Source organism: Grammomys surdaster, unplaced genomic scaffold, assembly GCF_004785775.1.
Source record: "Grammomys surdaster isolate TR1022 unplaced genomic scaffold, NIH_TR_1.0 343, whole genome shotgun sequence".
Classification (NCBI taxonomy): domain Eukaryota; kingdom Metazoa; phylum Chordata; class Mammalia; order Rodentia; family Muridae; genus Grammomys; species Grammomys surdaster.
Window position 1 is genome coordinate 1,349,819 of NW_021604762.1, and position 18,987 is coordinate 1,368,805.

The 18,987-nt window shown below is 44.6% G+C and overlaps 2 protein-coding genes across 2 annotated transcripts in view; one reads left to right on the forward strand and one right to left on the reverse strand.

Moving 5' to 3' along the window:
• Positions 1 to 3,161, forward strand: part of Clip4 (CAP-Gly domain containing linker protein family member 4) — an 85,103-nt gene extending 81,942 nt beyond the window's left edge. Inside the window, exon 16 of the mRNA XM_028778967.1 lies at positions 1,060 to 3,161. Coding sequence (XP_028634800.1) covers positions 1,060 to 1,378 — 319 coding nt within the window. The 3' untranslated portion in view covers positions 1,379 to 3,161. The remainder of the gene's footprint in view (positions 1 to 1,059) is intronic.
• A 9,178-nt stretch (positions 3,162 to 12,339) lies between these two features.
• Alk (ALK receptor tyrosine kinase) overlaps positions 12,340 to 18,987 on the reverse strand; it is a 699,186-nt gene continuing 692,538 nt past the window's right edge. Inside the window, exons 27-29 of the mRNA XM_028778974.1 lie at positions 17,886 to 18,020; positions 17,176 to 17,266; positions 12,340 to 13,594 (exon numbers count right to left, since the gene is read on the reverse strand). Coding sequence (XP_028634807.1) covers positions 12,917 to 13,594; positions 17,176 to 17,266; positions 17,886 to 18,020 — 904 coding nt within the window. The 3' untranslated portion in view covers positions 12,340 to 12,916. The remainder of the gene's footprint in view (positions 13,595 to 17,175; positions 17,267 to 17,885; positions 18,021 to 18,987) is intronic.

The following is an 18,987-nucleotide window of genomic DNA, read 5'->3' on the forward strand; positions in this document are numbered from 1 at the left end:
GTCCTGGGGGCAGTATGGATAGGGAGGGGGTCCTGGGGGCAGTATGGGTAGGGAGGGGGTCCTGGGGGCAGTATGGGTAGGGAGGGAGTCCTGGGGGCAGTATGGGTAGGGAGGGAGTCCTGAGGGCAGTGCAGTCTCAGGCCTGTTTTGTTCCAGTCAGGTAGCTGGCAGGTGCTAAGAGGTGCCTGCTGTGTAGGAGATGCTGTGTATAGAAGGCAGGGTTGCTATGCAGCAGAGCCCAAACTCTCCTGCTGCAGAAGGGAAGGTAAGGAGTCCATGGAAAGACCTATATCTTTATCTAAAATTTCTTTTCTAAAGTTGTAGGTTTTAAGATTTGTTTTCATGTAAAAATATTTTAAAGTGAAATCACATTCAGAATACCAGTTCCTTTTCTTTTAACTTACTGATACTAAAGTTATATGTGTTTTTCCTAATTGTTTACTGAAATCAATCAATCTCTCTGAATCTCTCTCTCTCTCTCTCTCTCTCTCTCTCTCTCTCTCTCTCTCTCTCTCTCGTGTGTGTGTGTGTGTGTGTGTGTGTGTGAGAGAGAGAGAGAGAGAGAGAGAGGGAGAGTGAGAGAATTTTTTTTGGGTGGTGTTCAAAGATTCAAAAGAGAAAAACTTTTAGAAATTGGAAATGTATTCCTAATACGGCTATTTCCAATTTTAAAAATTATACTCTGAAAAATAAAGAAAAAATTCCAAATGTCCTTTTACTGTAAGAATGGAAATTGCCTTCTATGTTTAATTAAGGAGAAATGGTGGCATTAAAATAAAGGATATTATCTTATGACAATAGAAAAATAAAAAGAAAGGGCATTTGGAACAAGTCTTCCACCTATAATTAAGGTTCTTCTGAGGGATAGGAAAGTAAAACTTAATAATAAAAACAACTAATACTTAACTGCTCAAAAATAAAAATAAAATAAAGTTGTTATCATAAACTTTTCTCTTTTGTAAATTAAATGAACGTGGAGGTGGCAGCAGGAATGGATGTAGAAATTGCATCCAGCGACTCCAGTATCTAAGTCCAATTCTTCCTTTCCCTTCTGGACAGGACCAAGACCCTGCGCCGCAGCTGGAGCAGTTCTACCACGGCGGGTGGTCTGGAGGGGACCATGAAGCTCCATGAGGGGTCTCAGGTCCTGCTTACGAGCTCTAATGAAATGGCCACGGTTAGGTACGTGGGTCCCACGGACTTTGCCTCGGGCATTTGGCTTGGACTGGAGCTCCGAAGTGCCAAGGGGAAAAACGACGGTGCCGTGGGTGACAAGCGCTATTTCACCTGTAAGCCAAACTACGGAGTGCTGGTTAGACCAAGCCGAGTGACCTACCGAGGGATTAGTGGGTCAAAGCTCATCGATGAGAGTTGTTGAGTTAACCGCCTAAAGCATTGAGCTTCTCTGCATATGTGTATGTGTTAGATGAAAAATAGGATCTATCTCAAAGGGTTTACTTTACTTAGCTATATATTATGGGAAAGCTAAAAATAGAGCAATCTTCTTAAAATCTCCAAAGGAACACAAGTATGAACTTTGAGGGTCATGGTTCTTTTGAAAATAATTTCAGAATAAGCACTTTTTAGAAACTTTAGGTCCCTAGGAAATTTTGGGACTCAAAAAAAAATTGCTACTTAGCAATATGTTGTGGTTACTTTGCCATCTGGCTTCATTTTTGCACAAGGTGTTAGGTTCTTCACATAGTGAAAGTTGTCACCTCCCACTTCATGACGTTCACATGACCTGTTTCCTATCCAGGTGTTCTAGAATGTTCCTTTCCATCCTCTGTGGTTTGTTACTAAAAAGTACCTAGAGAGCAGTCACTAGACAGCTGGTGTATCTTATATATGGTAGGCTCACTTGCCCTCCGGGGATAGGCTCCTGTGAGCAGTTAGAACCTGGAAGGAGGGGCCCCTGGGTGATGTCTGGCTTCACCTCATACCCATTCTCAACCACAGAGATAGGATTCCCTTCACCAGAACCACTGACTGGCTGGTTAACAGAGCTGAGCGTAAACATGGGTCTTCTGACTCAGTGCATGCCTCGGCACACAGTGTGCTCTCAGGTTTCCCTTCTGCTGCTCAACCACCCCACCTGTACACACTACCAGAGACTTGCAGTTAAGCTTGTGAACTCAAGGTAGAACCTTTTTTGCACACTTATTTAACATTGTACGTTCCCGACATGCACAGCACTTTTGAAACATGTTGCACTTTTTACTTTTTGAGACTTTGCCTTCATTTCCTCCTGGGATATAAAAAACTTTAAAGAAGTATTTCAGAGTAGAGTAAATTAAAATGTGTTGGGCAGGGTGTGTTATCTGTGTGGATGTTCGTGGTGTCTGGGCTTGGGGTGGGGTCAGAGATGAGCTGGAGCTGCTGAGTTGTGCCCACTACACAGCTGCAGAGCCATGCTGATCATTCATTGTCTTGGGCCCATGTTAAACTAGGCTTCATGATAGTGATGTAATAATGTTACACATTTGTCTTGTAGTTATGTATTGAAGTTTCTGGCCTGTTCTGTGTAAAAAGTCATCCACTATTGTAAATATTTAGACTTGAAACTACCACACAAATATTGGAACAGTTTGTTTTATGAAATTAAAAGTATCCTTCTGAATGGAACTTGCTTTTTGCTCAGACATATACTGTGCTGAACTATTTTGCAATATACTATCTTAAATCTAAATCTGGTCACTTTGTTGCCTTTTTAAAAAGTGTGGTATTTCAAATAGAGTTATTTTCCTGAAATATATTTGCAAACTCAAGCTGCTTTATAATCAAGGAATATTTTTATTGATTGAAGAAAATGACTGCTGCAATTCAAAAGTGAACTTATTTTATTATATAGATGATTTCTTAAAAGCTATTTATACCATAATATAAAATCCACAACTGTAGTGAGCCTGCGAGTCTGTAGTTCTTCCTGTTAATAATACTCAGTACTGTATGTTAGAGACAGCAATGCCAACACGGAAGTTATTTTTGAGCTATAAAAAAAAAGTTGTTCTTTTCCTGTTTAGATGGGGATTATGAAATCCGTATAATGTATATGCTTATATATGCTACATGTGCAAGTTAGGTGTTTCCTCTTGTGTTGTGCTTATTAGATGTCATTCAGATTCACTTCTCAAACACTAATAAAGAGGGAAGCTGTTGGAGTGGTGTCGTCTTTTACTCTGTCTGCAGCTCTCTACAGTGTCTCAGGGGCTGTGTGCTCTGAGCTCCCAGCCCCATCATAATGGCTCAGAATTGACCTGTCCTTATAACAAAGAGTCTTCAAGGTCTTTAACAGAGTGCTTTATTTTTCTTTGAGATTCCCATACATGTATGCAATGTATTCTGATCATATCTACCTATTCCCAACTTGTAGCTCATCTCCAACACCCTTACTATGTCCCCCTACAATGTCATTTATTTACTTACTTACTTACAACTCACTAATTCTAATTAGCAGTGCCCATGTGTGTATGGGTATAGGCCCATCTACTGGAACACAGACAACCTCTCAAGAGCTCCCCTCTTGAAGAAAACTGATGGTCCCCAGCAGCCATCAACAACCACTAGTTCCCTGACAGGGGCAGGAGAGGGGGGGAGTTATGTGGGCCCCTGAGCCCATTGGTTCTGACATGTCCAGAAGTTTCATGCTTTTTACTCATCAAGAATTATTATGATTTTAACATCCTTCTTTAGCATCAACGAGGAGTTGCTCAAGAATGTGATTCTACAATTTGATAAGGTCACTTGCTCTTCCTTCCTGAGGGCTGTAGTTCACTGTCCACCCAGAGCAGGATGGAATACTTTGAAGTTTGGTTAAAAAGCTTAACCTTTTTTGTTGTTGTTATTGATAGAAAGTTGTGAGGGGTGATTTTTAGTGTCCAAAATATTCTATTTCAAGTGATTCCTTTACAAGTGAAAGTAGATGCAGGATGCCTCATGCCCATCGCCCCCCACGGCCCCCCACTTCCCAGGCTGCTCCCATGTCTCACACCTATGTGCTTCACTTCTTTCCAGAAGACTCGCCTTTCTGCTCATTCCCATTCCACCCTGGATGGAGAGCTGGGCTTAGATTGCTTTGTTCATCACTTCATCCTCACACCTAGGCCAGTCCTCGGCACCCACTTGCTGCTCCACAAAGCCTATTGAACAAAAAGAGGCACAGAAGGCATTGGTGGTCTAAGTTCTCAGCGTCAGAGAGGTAACACTTGGAGGTCAGGTCAGGGGACAGGTTCATTTTACTAGAGACATGAACGAAGAACACAAGAAAGGTTCCTGTGCAGCGTCTCAGCTCTGCCCTGTGTCCATTCCTCTGATAAAACACTAACCGTGGCAACTTATAGAGGAAGTGTATTTGGGCTTATGGCTCCAGAAGGACAAGTGTCAGTTACCATCACGGTGGTGGAGAGACATGCAGGCAGGAACAGGAAACTAAAGGCTCCATCTTTGGCAGCGAGCTTGAAACAGAACAAACGAGCAGTAGGGTAAGATGTTAAGCTCTCAAAACCCACCCCAGTGACATACTTCCTCTTAGAAGGCGGAACTTCCTAAACCTCCCTCAAATAATGCCACCAACTGGGGACCAGGTGTTCAAACACATGAGCCAGTGGGGGACATTCTCTTCCAAACCACCTAGAGGAGTGAAAAGTAAGACACACAGATGCTGAAGTAGCAGAGGGAAGGAAGGGGAGAAAACAGATAAGGCCACCAAGACAGCAGCACCCTGTCTGTGATGTGACCAGTTTAGATCATGGTACTATGTGGTTCTCATGGAGAGTGATCTATATCTCATGAAAGTGCAAACACGTAGGGACGGGTCTGATGGTGAGGTCCTGTTTCCCAATTGGTTCTTGATCTGTCAGTAAAGAAGCCATGGGCCAATTGCTGGGTGGGAGGGATAGGTGGGACTTCCAGGTCCCTGGAAGCTAGTAGAAAGACTCAAGGGGAGGAGAGACAGAGTTCGCCATACTTCTGATGAAGAAAAGTTGACCAGTCGTGTAAGATCTTGAAACGGAATGGCCACACAGGCTGCTCCTATAGGCGGGTGGTCAGGGATGTTTAGCAGGGACTAGATTCAACTGACCAACTAAAGTTAGAGCAGGTGGGAGGTGCCGAGATAAGAATATTGAAGGGTACACTCTTCTAGGTGGGAGATAGTGTTGCCCAACAATTGTGTCAGAAGGTAAGTTGAAAATGAGCAACCTGTGTATGTGTCTTTTATCAGTGGGTTCAAGGGAAACTGGGTAGGGGCTGGTAGTGAAGCCCATTCCTGGAGCTTAGGCAGGGTAGCAAAGGTACACACAGCACAAACACATTGGTCTCTAATGCTAAATACTTTCATTTTTGAGTTTGAAGCTGTTTAGAATTTGTGATAATAGGACTGAAATTCACTGATCAATGGCTAGAAACAACATGTTAGAATCATTTTAATTGAGAAACATTACTGAGTAATTTTAACTATTGGTTAGACATTTGTTACCTAAGTGATTGACACCGAGACATACAATATATAATACACCATTTCGAGCCCGTAGGAAAGTTTAAAAATATATTATGCCCTTTGCTCCATTATATTTACTTACTTATAATACAAGTATACTTGCTCATATTGTCATATATTTTTAAATTAAGGTCCTTTGGTATCAGTCCTCATTTATAGTGTGAGAAGCTTGGCTATACAAAAGTCATTTATTTTTTTTATTTTTTTTGTTTTTTTTTTAATCGATTAAGTTATTTACTTTACATTCCAATTGCAACTTCTCCCTCCTCTCCTCTCAGTTCCTGTTCTCACCCCTCTTCCCGTCTACCCCTCCTCCCCTTCTCAGAAAAGGGGAGGCCTCCCATGGATATCAGCCAGCCTTGGCATATCAAGTTGAAGTAAGACTAGGTGCATCTTCTTCTGTTGAGGTTAGATCAGGCAGCCCAGTCAGGGAAAAAGGGTCCAAAGGCAGGCAGTATCCTCCTCCTCCTGCTTCAGGAGTCCCACATGAAGATCCAGCTACACAACTGTTACAGATGTGCAGAGGGCCTAGGTCCGTCCCATGCTTGCTCTCTGGTTGGCGGTTCAGTCTTTATGAGCCCCTCTGGGTCTAGGTTAGTTAACGACTACAACAGCAGGATCCTAGCATAACTGTCACCAGAGAGGCTTCGCCCAGCAGCTTAGAAACGGATGCAGAGACCCACAGCCTGACGTTAAGTGGAGCTGGAGAATCCAGTGGGAGAGGGGGATGGGGAAAGATTGAAGGAGGTCAAGTGTCAAGGACACCACAAGAAAACTAACAGAATTAAATGCCTCGTGGTTGGCTGACCACAATTATAGGTTGTGTTAGGATTCCGTTGTAGTGTGATTTGATGCCTTTATTTAGGCTAAAAAAAAAAAAGTTTCTTTTTCTATTAAAATTTTTGTGAACACTTTGTACCTACGAAGGAGATTAAAGTAGACAGGCCTGTTTGTCTAATTAAATGTGGTTTCATTTGTTTGATGGAAACACATCTTTCTGTTTTCTACCCTTTGTCAAGGGAGAAGCACTGAGAGATGGGGTTTTCCCCTTTCATCTTTTTCCCTGTCTGTGAGTAGAATTGTCACACTCTGAGAAACCAGTGGTGAGTCCCGTCACCCACTTTATTGAACTTTTCCAATAAGAAAGTCATGATATGCTGAGGAGGGCCCGGAGTGTGTGAGATATTTTTGAGTATTGACAGCTACTGGTTCTTATACTCTCTTCTTATCAATTTCCAGTATTGTTGCAGAAATACTCCAAAATCTGTACTAAGTTCAGCTGTAGAGATCTGGGTGGTCCCAAATATTAATGTCTCACGACATAGATGACTGCACAGCTGTGTAGCCTGATCTGGCTGGCTAGGATGAGTTTGGTCCTCAGATTGGGCAAATTAGCAGTTATTTCAACTGTATCAAGGAGGTCAGATAGGGACTCCCAGCAGTCTGCCCTCCCTGCGCTGAATTTGAACTGTAGCATTTCTAAAGCTTTGAATGTCTGATGTTACATGTCCTGCTCTGTGTCAGTCTGAGGGAAATTAAGCCCTATCTGTTCACCTCAGGGAGCTCTACAGCTTTGCCCAAGTAAGTTGGTCTCACTGAAGACTGTGAGCTAATTATTATTTTTCCACATAACAAATCAAATCAGACTGACACAAAACCGAATCATGTTAAAATTATATGCCTAGCTTCAAGCCGTTCTTATCCTCCCCCACAGCGACACTGAAGGGGTCCGTGTTAAAACCCAGTCAACAGTGTCAATGACAGTGGCTCTGACAGTACTCAGGAAGGATAAGTACTGCTGACTTATCCCTGCCACCCCCACTGGTGGGTTCTAGAGTGAGTTTGGACAATCATTGCAAGTCTCAGATTGAGGGTGAGAGAAGGGGCCTTGCTTTGTTTGGAAGACAGCAGAAGAGAGCACTGCAGAAGGCTTCATCTCAACATGCTGATGAATATGGGCCTCTGTAATCCCAGTGCGCATTGGACATGGGCCTCTGTAATCTCAGCGTGCATCCCAGCGGGCTATGAGTGTTAGTAAAGAGGCTGGAGCTCCCGTGTGCGCTTTTGCCTGAGAGTCTTGTGATCTCCCTTCACTCGCCTTGTTGTGACAAAGGCAAACCCTTGTCACGTTCAGCTTCATTTCTTTTATCGCCGTCACCAGCTGCTTATCGGTATGTACACGAGGAAAAAGAGTTTCTGTGTTTAAGTGACTTTTGAGGTCTCTGAGAGTCTACATAAATAATACTTTGAAAATAAAGCAAAATAGACTTTATTTCTTAAAACCGGATATCAGGTATTTTAAGCTGTAGGAAATTCACCTCCTGTCCTTCATCTTCCTACCTTTGTGGGATGTTGTCGGCTGTCCTTTGGAGTTTCCGGCAACGCTGTGTTTGAACTTTAGCATTTCAGGGAACACCATTGAAAACAGGCTTTTAGCATTTGCTACCTAAAGGCAATTGACCATACATCTAAAAGGATGGACTCTCCAATCCTATGATAATGAGGAAGGAAACGCCTCCATGGATACCCTATCATGGCTCTTAAAGAACACTTGTTGACAAATGCTGGAATTCAGATACTTCCCTATGCAAACATCTGGCCTATACTGGGCTTTGCCACCTCTCTTTGAGCGTGGGCACTAAGAAATGCAAATTGACCACTCCCGATGAACCAGGCTCCTCATCCCATGTCCAGCTCCAAGACAGAAGGTTTAAGAATTTCCTTTGGAAACTCAGGCTCTGGTTGCACGAAATATTAGAGACGTGAGTGAAGTTACGCTAAAGGCATGGTGGTCATCAGACATGGCTAATAGACCTATCCACCATGTGGCTTGCAGGAAGCCATCCGGGACCACTTCATTTCACTAATGGTTTTATGATTTTGACTAGGAAGGGGAAAAGTGAACGGAGCTGACCTTTTTAGTCTGCTTCTCTGTGAAGGTTGCATACAAATTGTCTCACTAGGGTTGAGCCCTGAACTCATTATCTTTGGCCCTAAATGAGTTATTAAGGTAGAGGATACATGGCTATGGTCAGCAGATTATGGGCTGACCATTAGGGTTCACCTGATCCAGGTGAAGTCTCATACAACACACAGTTGAGAGTTGGAAGGATCCCTTGAAACCAAACCCTTCATTTTTTCATGGGTTCTCCTCCCAACTTCTTTAAGATGATCTTTCTGTGTAGTTCAGGCTAGCCTCCTGCCTCAGGCTCCTCAGTGCTGAGATTAAAGATTTGTGTCACCATGTTCGGATTCCTTATTTTTAAAAGGAGAAAATTCGAGTCCCTTGCCCAAGTGGCCCAGGTGGGCGACTGCTGTCTAACATGACCCCTAACCTCCTGTCCAGCTTCCTCGCTGTTTGTGGAGCAATAGAAGAGTGCTAAACCCTCCCTCATGATGTCATCATCCAATTTTACCAACTCGATATTCATCTCGGTTGGCAAATGGCTTCCTTACAATGTAAATATGTATAGGGAGATCTGACAGTCCAGCTGCTCAGGATGTGAGTTGAATTCACGTTTTAACTGACACGAGCTGGCAGGGCACATGGTAGGTAACTGTGGGTGAGTGTGCCAGGGAAGTCTTGGAGTGAGGAGAGAGCATGCAGGTGTCCAAAGAGGAAGTGGATTTGGGAAGGAACTGAAATCAGGCTGTGGCTGTAGTTTTCTGAGCATAGGCTGGTGAGCATAGCCCCTGTCGCAGGTGAGGGGAACACCCTTGTGTTACACGTATCTTTGCCGCAGAGAGAACAAACTGTGGCTTTAGTTTTCTGTCCCTAATTCACAGAGCTTTCATTCTCCCCTGCTAATTTTTACATAATCACTCCGTTCCTGTCAGACTTCTCAAGTGTTTCCAGCTTAGCTAGAGTTTATATTCAAGGATGGATTAGAAATTAAGGATACCTGCTTCAGGGAACCAAGTGAAGACAGAGCCTTAACAGCAGCCTCTCCGTCCTTTCTCAGGTATCCTCTCATATTTCAGGACATCGTGTCAAGGAATTCAGGGACACCAGTTTGTACCCGTGCGTGTGTGCATCACGGGAAACCATCTGCTGCTGTGAAATTATCGAAGTCAGATTGTGGCTTCTTTAGGGAACTCATTACAAAAAAAAAAAAAAAAAAGCATTAGCGAAAGACAGATTGACAACACTTCACACAGCATTGGGAATCTTGTCCTGGAAAGCATTTGGAGTACTCTAAATTCATATGCTTTTTTTTTTTTTTTTGAGAGCTGGCTATAAAGCTCAGGGGGACTTTTAATCCTGATGTTTTACTGGAGAAAACCTATCACAGTAGTCCAGTCATTAGAACTGCTTACAGGTGCATCTTGTGAATTTGGATGGAAAAGCCACACATTTTCAAATAATAAAATTAGCCTGCAATTATGTAATAATTTATTGCCCTAGGGTTCACCAAATAGTATGTGAAAATGACTGTTTTAAAAGAGCTCCTTAAATGGATGTAAGAGCTTCCTTTGTGTTGCGCTTGTCTTTAATATTTGGGAGTTCAGTCTTTACAGTATTCTTCTGAGCCCTAATCAAGATGCCAGTCTTGTGACCGTCATCAGACAAACAGTAGATAAAGGGAAACCTTACGTCCAGTGTGAGAACCAGGAGTCCTCCGTGTGGGTAGGACAGCCAGCCCCACAGCATCTGGGAGCTATCAGGGTACAAGAGGGCTTCTGGGGGTTTCACGTTTATGATCTCCCAGGGGTACCAGGGCAGGGGCATTACTATCCTTTTGCACATGGAGGTGTCCCAAGTCGATTTAACTTCAATAGCCAGTGGTGTTTGACTCAGACACCACTTGGTGCGAGAGTCTGTCTACCCTTGTCTGCTAAGCAGAGTCTACTGTTTAGAAACAGATGCTGTGTCTCTCTCTTGATTTGCTTCATGGAGGTGTCATATATTAACAAGCTGGTCATTCCTCATAGATTGCAACTTCCACAGAACGGTCATGACCCTTTTGATTCCTTCTTTATAGTCACAGAATACAAATAATTATACTAGCTTATGGTTTAATTAGCATGGCTCCTGCAAACCTTAATTGGGCCTGTTCACACATCCTAAGTGGAACTCGCTATCATGGCTAATGAACGGATTAGAGTCCAGCATCTGTATAGATTGCCAGAGCCATATGGCTGGCGCAATATGTAGTGGACAGTAACTCAGATTTGTGGTACCGAGGGGTCACGCCAACTTCAATGAAACATCTGACGTCATCAAGGCTCAGTATGGAGTTGTTTATTTACTTATCCATGTACACAGGCTTGAAGATTTGACCATCGTTTACATGAACATTGATACCAATAAAGACAGAGAAAAGCAACAAAGCCATCAGTGGTAGTAAGGCACAACCTGAATCTGGAGTTTTTTAGAGTGGAAAGGGGCAAAATCGCCCCGTTAATACCAGAGCTCAACCTTGAGCCACGAGGCACACCGCCTGCTTAGTTGGTTAGTGACTAGTGATGGTGTGGTTAGAAAATGGAGCTGTTTTCTATGTTACTGACAGCTCCTCTAGCATCAGCCTTCAGGACAGTGTTTCTCAAAGGGAGACTCTGGAATCCCTTTGGGTGGTTTGTGAGCCGGAACAAGGTTTTTTGTTTTTGTATTTTTGTTTTGTTTGTTTGTTTTTTTTTTGGTCGTGTGCCTATTTTTTTGCACAAACCTAAACTTTATCGATAACATTTTTTTTCAGAACTGTTATTCACAGTTGTGCATCTGTCTTCCAGCTTCAGGGACATCCCATGGAGAATGTTTTGGGAAGTTGTGGGAAAGTAGTCCCTGGAGTATAACAGAATCTTTAGATGTTCAGAATCAGTTCGAGAGCCAGATAACTGCCGTATGCAAACTGAACAGTTATCTGGAATTGGCATATTAGAACACAGTGGCTCTCCTATACTCAAAGTGACACTTTTGCAGTGGACAAAATGGAGAAGATGAGAAAGACACACACACACACACACACACACACACACACACACACACACACGATCCCTATGCTTGGAAATGCATTGTACCTATCGAGTAACAAAAATGTTTTCCCCCAAAGAGATACTCCATCATGGCTTCCAACAGGAACAAACTGGACATGAGAATACAGAAGCGGAGAAATAGAGAAATGAAAACATATCAATAAACTCAGTATTGCATAAGCATGTGTATAAAATTTAATGGGTTCCTGATTCCATTTCATAGAAATAAATTTCATCTGTGAAAACCAGGTTCAGAACACCCACTGAAACACAGCATTGACCTCAACACTTCAACTTTTAACTCCAAATGCTTTGTTGTAATCTGCATTTGAGATCTATATAAATTATGCTATGAGTATTAAATCGTGTTTGTGTTCCCAGCAAACCAGAATCTCATGGCTAAGGGAGAGAGAGCTTGGGAGAACTGAGGAAGGATCGACCAGGGTCTAGACCACGGAAAGACCTGTTCCTCCAGTGGCCCAGGGCATCGTGGAAGGGAGGAGCTCTGGGGAAGGTTTGGGCCTCAGGTCTATTGGTGTACATGTTCACAAAGGAGTGTCTTCCTATGCTTCTACGTATCGCTGGTACTTGAGTTTTAGAAAGTGATCAGATCTGAAAGAATGGAAAGTATGAAAGTAAGCAACTTCAATCTTGAGTTTTAAATCCAGTAGGAAACCTCACACACGGTATTTTTACTTTTAGTAGGAAGATTTTTCTTTAAGGCATGAGGTATGTTGACAGGGTGTTTGAATTGCTGCATCTCTACTGGAGTTTCATATGCAAAGCAGTTGCAATGGATGTATTTTGCTTAGATGACTATATACACGTTTGTCACTATACTACAAACCAGTCACGACATTTTGTTTTTAACAATAGGCAATGAGTTAGAACAATTAAAAGCCTCTAACCACCACCCACAGCGATGTCAGCTTATGATATTTCTTTTCCAGGTAAATAACATCTCTCCCCATGCTGAGTCATTGAAATTAATTCCTTTATTTCTGTTCCCTCGCCCCTCGAATGGTTCATATCCACAAGGCAAGGAAACACCTACGGACTCTCCCTATGAGACATGGAAGCAGCTACTTCTGACTACACTGAAGCAGAGAGCACACAAAAATCGGAAAGAAGCCTTAGGGGACTGTACAGCAGACCATGCACGAAAACTTGACGCAACCAATCTGGGCCTTTTACTGATCGCTTTTCTAAGAATGGCATTTTCTTCTTTTGAGAGGATAGATGAACCCATGCTCAAAAACCGTTCTAACACATCTTGAAAACACAAGTTTTCCTTTCTTTTCTTTTAATGTGGCACTTCAAAACAAGTTGGCACAAAAATGAAAGTGAGTGACATTTGGTCTCGGGTTTGTGGTGGAGCCATTCTGTCCATCCCCCTCTGGGTGGGCTCCGGCTCCTCCAGGGGGAAAAGCTAGTGGAGTGCAGGGCTCAGGGCCCAGGCTGGGTGACTTTATTCTTACTTTTCAGCACGGTGTCCCCAGGGGCAGCGGTGGCTTCCAAAGGGAGACCTTGTTGTTGGTAACCATAGTTGACATTGGCACAGGGGAAGTGGCGCAGCCTGAACAGCGGTACCTCCTTCATGGTGGCGCTCAGCGCCGATGGCTCGAGCAGCAGCGCAGCCTCGGCTCTGCGTGGCCCCGCGCCCTGCCCGGTCCAACCACCCTCGGCCACTCCTGCCCGGATCTGCGGCTCGGCGCCCGGCGGGGGATGGGTCTTTTTGGCAGGCTTCTCCGTGAACCACGAGCCATAGGTGGGGTTCCACAGGCTGGTCGGCTTGTTTCTGGAGCCCGGGCCTTTGTGCAGCTCCGGGGGAGGGTTGGGCTGAGAGAACGCCATGTTCACGTGGCCCCGATCGGCCGCACCTCTGGGCGCTGGGCCCGCACCGGCTCCCGCACCCGCACCCGGGGGTTTCTTCACCAACGGGCCTGGAGCCATCAGGGCTGCGGGCTGGGGAGTTGCAGACGCCTCCTCCTGCTTCACAGACTGGGGCGACACCAGCAGAGGAGGCATCCCCTCGGGGTCTTTGGGGCGCATGGGCACTTTCTCCTCCTCATCTACTACCGGGCCATATTCGATGGGCAGAGCTGTGTTGATGACATCGGGGTCCTGTGGGAAGGGGAAAGAGGATGGATGAACATGGAATCATAGAGATGTTGGATCTGGAAGAGATGAAAGAGAAACGGGCAGGGAGAGCTAACTGTTTCCAGATGATCCATTTCTGTCAACTGGACACAAACTAGAGTCACCAGGAAGGAGAGAATCTTAACTGAGTTATTGCCTCCATCGGATTGGTCTGTGGCCTTGTCTGTGTGTGGGGCATTTTCTTAATGGGCCCACTCCACTGTGGGCAGTGTCAGCCCTCCAGGGTTATATAAAAAACAAGCTGAGCAAGCCACAGCAATAAGCAATCTTCTTCCATGGTCTCTACTTCAGTTCCTCCAGGTTCCTGCCTTGAGCTCTTGCCCTGGCCTACCATGATGACGGAGCGTAAAGTGTTAAGATGAAATAAACCCTTTCCTCCCCAAGTTGCGTTTGCTCTTCGTGTTTATCATAAACAGGAAACAACAGAAAAGCAAGCTAACATATTAGTTAACAGGTAGGTATTGGAGTACGGAGTGAGCACCACGGCTCTTGCAAACTCACTGTAGTAGGAGAGCAGCCCCAGTGCTTAGTGATTGATGGTGAACAACCAGGTCTGGGGGCAGTGGGACGGGAGCAGGGCAGAGCAGAAGTCCCTGGGGCAGTTGTTTACAGATTTTAACATTTTTATTAGATTTTAATTGATTGTGTGTATGTATATGTGTGCAGGTGTGTGTGTGTGTGTGTGTGTGTGTGTGTGTGTGTGTGCAAGTTGAGGACAACCCTGTGGAGTGGGTTCTCTGCTCTCCACTATGTGAGTTCTCCCCTGGGGATCAAACAGGTCATTTTGCTCTGGCAAGCAAGAACCTTAACCGGCTGAGCTATCTTACTGGCCCCTGCTCCTTCCTTCCTTCCTTCCTTCCTTCCTTCCTTCCTTCCTTCCTTCCTTCCTTCCTTCCTTCCTTCCTTTCTCTTTCTCTCTCTCTTTCTTTCTTTCTTTCTTTCTTTCTTTCTTTCTTTCTTTCTTTCTTTCTTTCTTTCTTCCTTTTTGACATTACTTTTAAAATATTATGGATTATTTCCAATAATATTCTTGCAACTTCAAAGACAAAAGATAGTGTGACTTTAGTTTTGTTATGGGGAAGGCGGCAGGGAAGAAGGACACCACATTTGGCTTACGGAGGGTGTCATCTGCTCCTTCCCTAAGAGCCTGTAGCTTTCCTCATATCTGACGGTGACTCTGGGTTGTGTGTTCTCAGTGCTTGTGCAGCTGCTTCAAGGCAGAGACTCATTTGCCCATTCAGATGTGATGGGGCTTTTGTGGAGGGGAAACCATTCACAAAACCGGCTCGTGCAAGATCACTGTCAGAGTCATAGACTGTATGATGAAAGCAGATGCAGTTGCCATGGGTGGAAAGGAAAATTTGTGGGAGAAAACTCCAGGGAAATTTAATTCCGTAATAATGTGTGCAAACGGAGGGGAAAACTGCTGTCACTTAAATTTTACAGAACAGCACACCAGTCCAGTATCCGTCAGCAAATGGTTTAGGAAAACAACCACACGTATCTTTTTAAAAAGCCATTTCATTTCTTCCCAGTTTCTTCCACAGTAAGTCCTTTACGACCTGCAGCTGTACAGCCACCTGCTTTTGCCAAGGTGTTATATATTTTGGAGAAAGCACCCCAAAGAAGGTCTGTGAATGTGTATCTGTGTTTATGAGGGTATTCTATTCCTGTCACAACATAATAAGCTAAATGCTAGTAAGCAAGGTTCCTTGGCATGCCCTTCCCCCCTATAACATGGTCACTGAAGTCCAGCTAGATGAAGAAGGCAGCTCACCCTCACCCTGAAAGCCCCGAGAGGGTTCGGACAGTGTGGCTAGACACACAGCTGCCGAAGTTTGCAGGAAGTGTCAGTCCTTGGTCCCACTTGAGGGAATTTAGAGAGATGGTGGCTCATTGTTTGACTTGTCTAAAATATCTCAGTGGCATGGACACCGGTTTGTGGCAAGCAACCCATGGAGAGCAAGCCAGTAAGCAGCACCCCTCCGTGACCTCTGCATGTTCCTGCCTCCAGCTTGCTGCCCTAACTTCCTTCAGTGATGAACTGTGATATGGAGGTGTCAGCCTAATAAACCCTTTCCTCCCCAGCTTGCTTTTGGTCACTGGTCATGGTTTTATCACACCAACAGTAACCCTAGCTAACATACAGGTGGCACTGCTGGACATAACGGGTTATTCAACAAACTAGAGCCACCGTGCAAAGACAGGAAGTCGGGAAAGGGCCATGTTAGGGAGATGCCAGGGAGTTGGAGGGGATAACACATAGGTGGGAGAGAACATTAGTAGATGCAAAACTGGGGAACAAAGAGGACTAGCCAAAGTGGGGGTGTAGGGTACAGGGAGAAGATGCTAACTTAATTTTCTGTCCTGACAGAATCCGAGCCAGAGGGAGGGAAAGATGGCACACAGTAAAGAGAAAACTGGCCACTGACATGAAGTCCTGAGAGGCTGCGGTGAGACCCTGAGAGGAAGATGGACCTGGGGAATGGTGGCAGATGGTACCTCTGGTCCCCTGTCCAGCTGATGATGAGTGAGGAGGTACAGTCTGCTGAAGATGAATATGGACAGTCATGATTCAGTCAAGACGGGAGGAAGTAGGAGAGGGCTCTACAGAGAACCCAGGATTGCCTGGGATCCTCCTGTGCAGCCTCTTAGCCTAGCTCCTCTTCTATAAAATGTGATAAAAGGAACCCTCCCTGAGAAAAAAATAAACTAACATGGAAAGCCAGGGCTGGAGATGGCTCATAAGTTAAGAATACTTGTTGCTCTTCAGGAGGACCCAGGTTCAGTCCTGTAGACCAGGTTGGCCTCAAACTCAGAAATCCGCCTGCCTCTGCCTCTCAAGTACTGGTATTAAAAGCATGTGCCACCACTGCCCGGCCTCATCTACAAAACACTAGCTGCCTAGCTGTCCTTGATGCTGCAACAATATGGCTACCTGAATAAGAACCAAACATAGACAGACACACTAACACGGAAGGGGGAAATATCACAGGCGGTCCCCACTCCTAGGCAAAGAACTACAGGTAACTGTTGACGGCTGAGAGGGGAGAATTACTCTCCCAGGGGGCGGAATCTTCTAATATTGGTTATCCAATAGAAGTGGTTGGCCCTGAAATCATATGAAATCACAAGAAATATAAAGTTGATTCAGCAGGCTGTATTTATATACATATGTACTAATAAGAAAAAGAGGTTATGAATTTGAGAGGAACAGGGTTGGGGGAGATGGAGATGGGGGGGTGGGGTGAGGAAAGGGAAGTGATGTAATTACATTTTAATTGTTAAGATGAATACATATAGCATTAGCTGTCTAGCAGGGATGTAGTTATGCTTGTGAATTGAACAGATCCTCACTGCACTGTGACTTCAAAGTGGAAGTCTCCAGTGTTTCTTGTAGTACATTGATTGGCAAAGTGGGATGAGAATCCCATCACTTCAGAGACCAGGAATGCTGAGTCTTACAGTCAGCATTATTCTCTGGTGCCTTTAAACAGTTTGCCCGTGTAGATTAGAGGCTAGTCAAGGGGAGAAAACATTTATACCTGGGTGCAGTATTCGATCCTCTCCAAAATGATGGCAAAGTTGGGTCTGTCTTCAGGCTGATGCTGCCAGCACTGAGTCATTATCCGGTATCTGAAAGAATGATCACGTTAATGAAAGCAAGAAGCAGCACCAGAAGGGGCTGTCTCTCCAGAGAGGACAAATAGGTCCACGTGATTGATCTATGCTGCCCCCTGCTGGTGGGACAGGGAACCACTCGCAAATGTAAGTCCAGCAACAACAACAACAACAACAACAACAACAAAAACTACCCTGGTAGTTTACAATCCCACATCTCTAAAGTCATGTTTAGGATGAAGTAATTTATTCTCCATCTTGTTTTCAGGAAAGGAGGTGAGGGGACACCATAGGGAACAGAAAACACACACACAGGCACAGGCGCATGCACAGGGCTGGAGGTGATATTTAAAGGAGATATATGGGCAACTGCATGGGTCTGGGACGCACATTCTTAGAGGCAATGTAGGAGTAGTGAGTCTGCAGCCTCTAGCCTAGTAATGGGTCCCTTTCTGGGATGACATTATTGTGTTTGAAGGGCTGGAAGACTGACCCAGACTGTATCTCTGGCCCACTCTGGGGACATATTAAAAGGCTGCTGCCTTCTCTTTAATTTTAAAGGAGCATTTGCAGATCCAATACTTAAAAACAAGACCATGCTCAGTTTCTAGTAGGAAGTTCCCAAAGGTCGTACACAGGCCCGGGGCAGTTCTTAGGTGGGTCCATCCGTCCTCCACTGGTGACAAACTCCAGAACTTCCTGGTTGCTCTTGCTGGGGTATGGCATGTATCCGAGAGAAAATATTTCCCATAGCAACACTCCAAAAGACCTGGGCACAGAGCAGAAGACACAGATATTGATGTTGGCACATGCACACGCACAGACACATTCGTTTTTATTATGTTTTCCTTTATACTATTTTCTGTAACAAAGGACTCCTTTGTGTGTGTGTATATGTGTATGTGTGTATGAGTGTGTGTATATGTGTGTATGTGTGTATGTGTGTGTGTATGTGTGTGTATGTGTGTGTATGTGTGTGTGTGTGTGTGTATGTGTGTGTGTGTATGTGTGTGTATGTGTATATGTGTGTGTATGTATGTGTGTATGTGTGTGTATGTGTGTATGTGTGTGTGTATGTGTGTGTGTATGTGTGTGTGTGTGTGTATGTGTGTATGTGTGTGTGTGTATGTGTGTGAAAGTGTGTGTGTATACTAGCTTACGCATACACACATTTGTGCACAGATACACGGAGGCCAAAGGAAAACAACCTTAAGTATTGTTTCTTAGAAACCATCTACTTTATTTTCATTTTTAGGAATTATTTAATCTCCCTCTCTCTTGTCTTTGTCTCTGTCTCTGACTGACTGAGTGGGTGTCTGTCTCTCTCAGTCTCTCATCTCTGTCTATCTCTCTGTCTCTCTCTCTCCCCCTCCCCCCCTCTCTTTCTCTGTATTCTTAGGTCTTCATAGAAGCAAGAAGAGGGTGCCAGATTCCCTGGAGCTGAAGTTACAGGCTGGTGTGAACTGTTATGGGAGCCTGAAATGAACCCCAGGTCCTCTGTAAGAGCAGCAAGTACTCTTAACCACGGAGTCATTTTTCCTGCCCCTAATTTGCTTTTTTAATTAAAAAATTGTTATAAAATATTTTTCAACACAGTCTCTCGGTGTCCCAGGGCTCACGGAGAAAGCTAGGCTGACTAGCCCGTGAACACCATAGGCCCACCTGCCCCTGTCCCACCTGCCCCTGTCTCACCTGCCCCTGTCCCACCTGCCCCTGTCCCACCTGCCCCTGTCCCA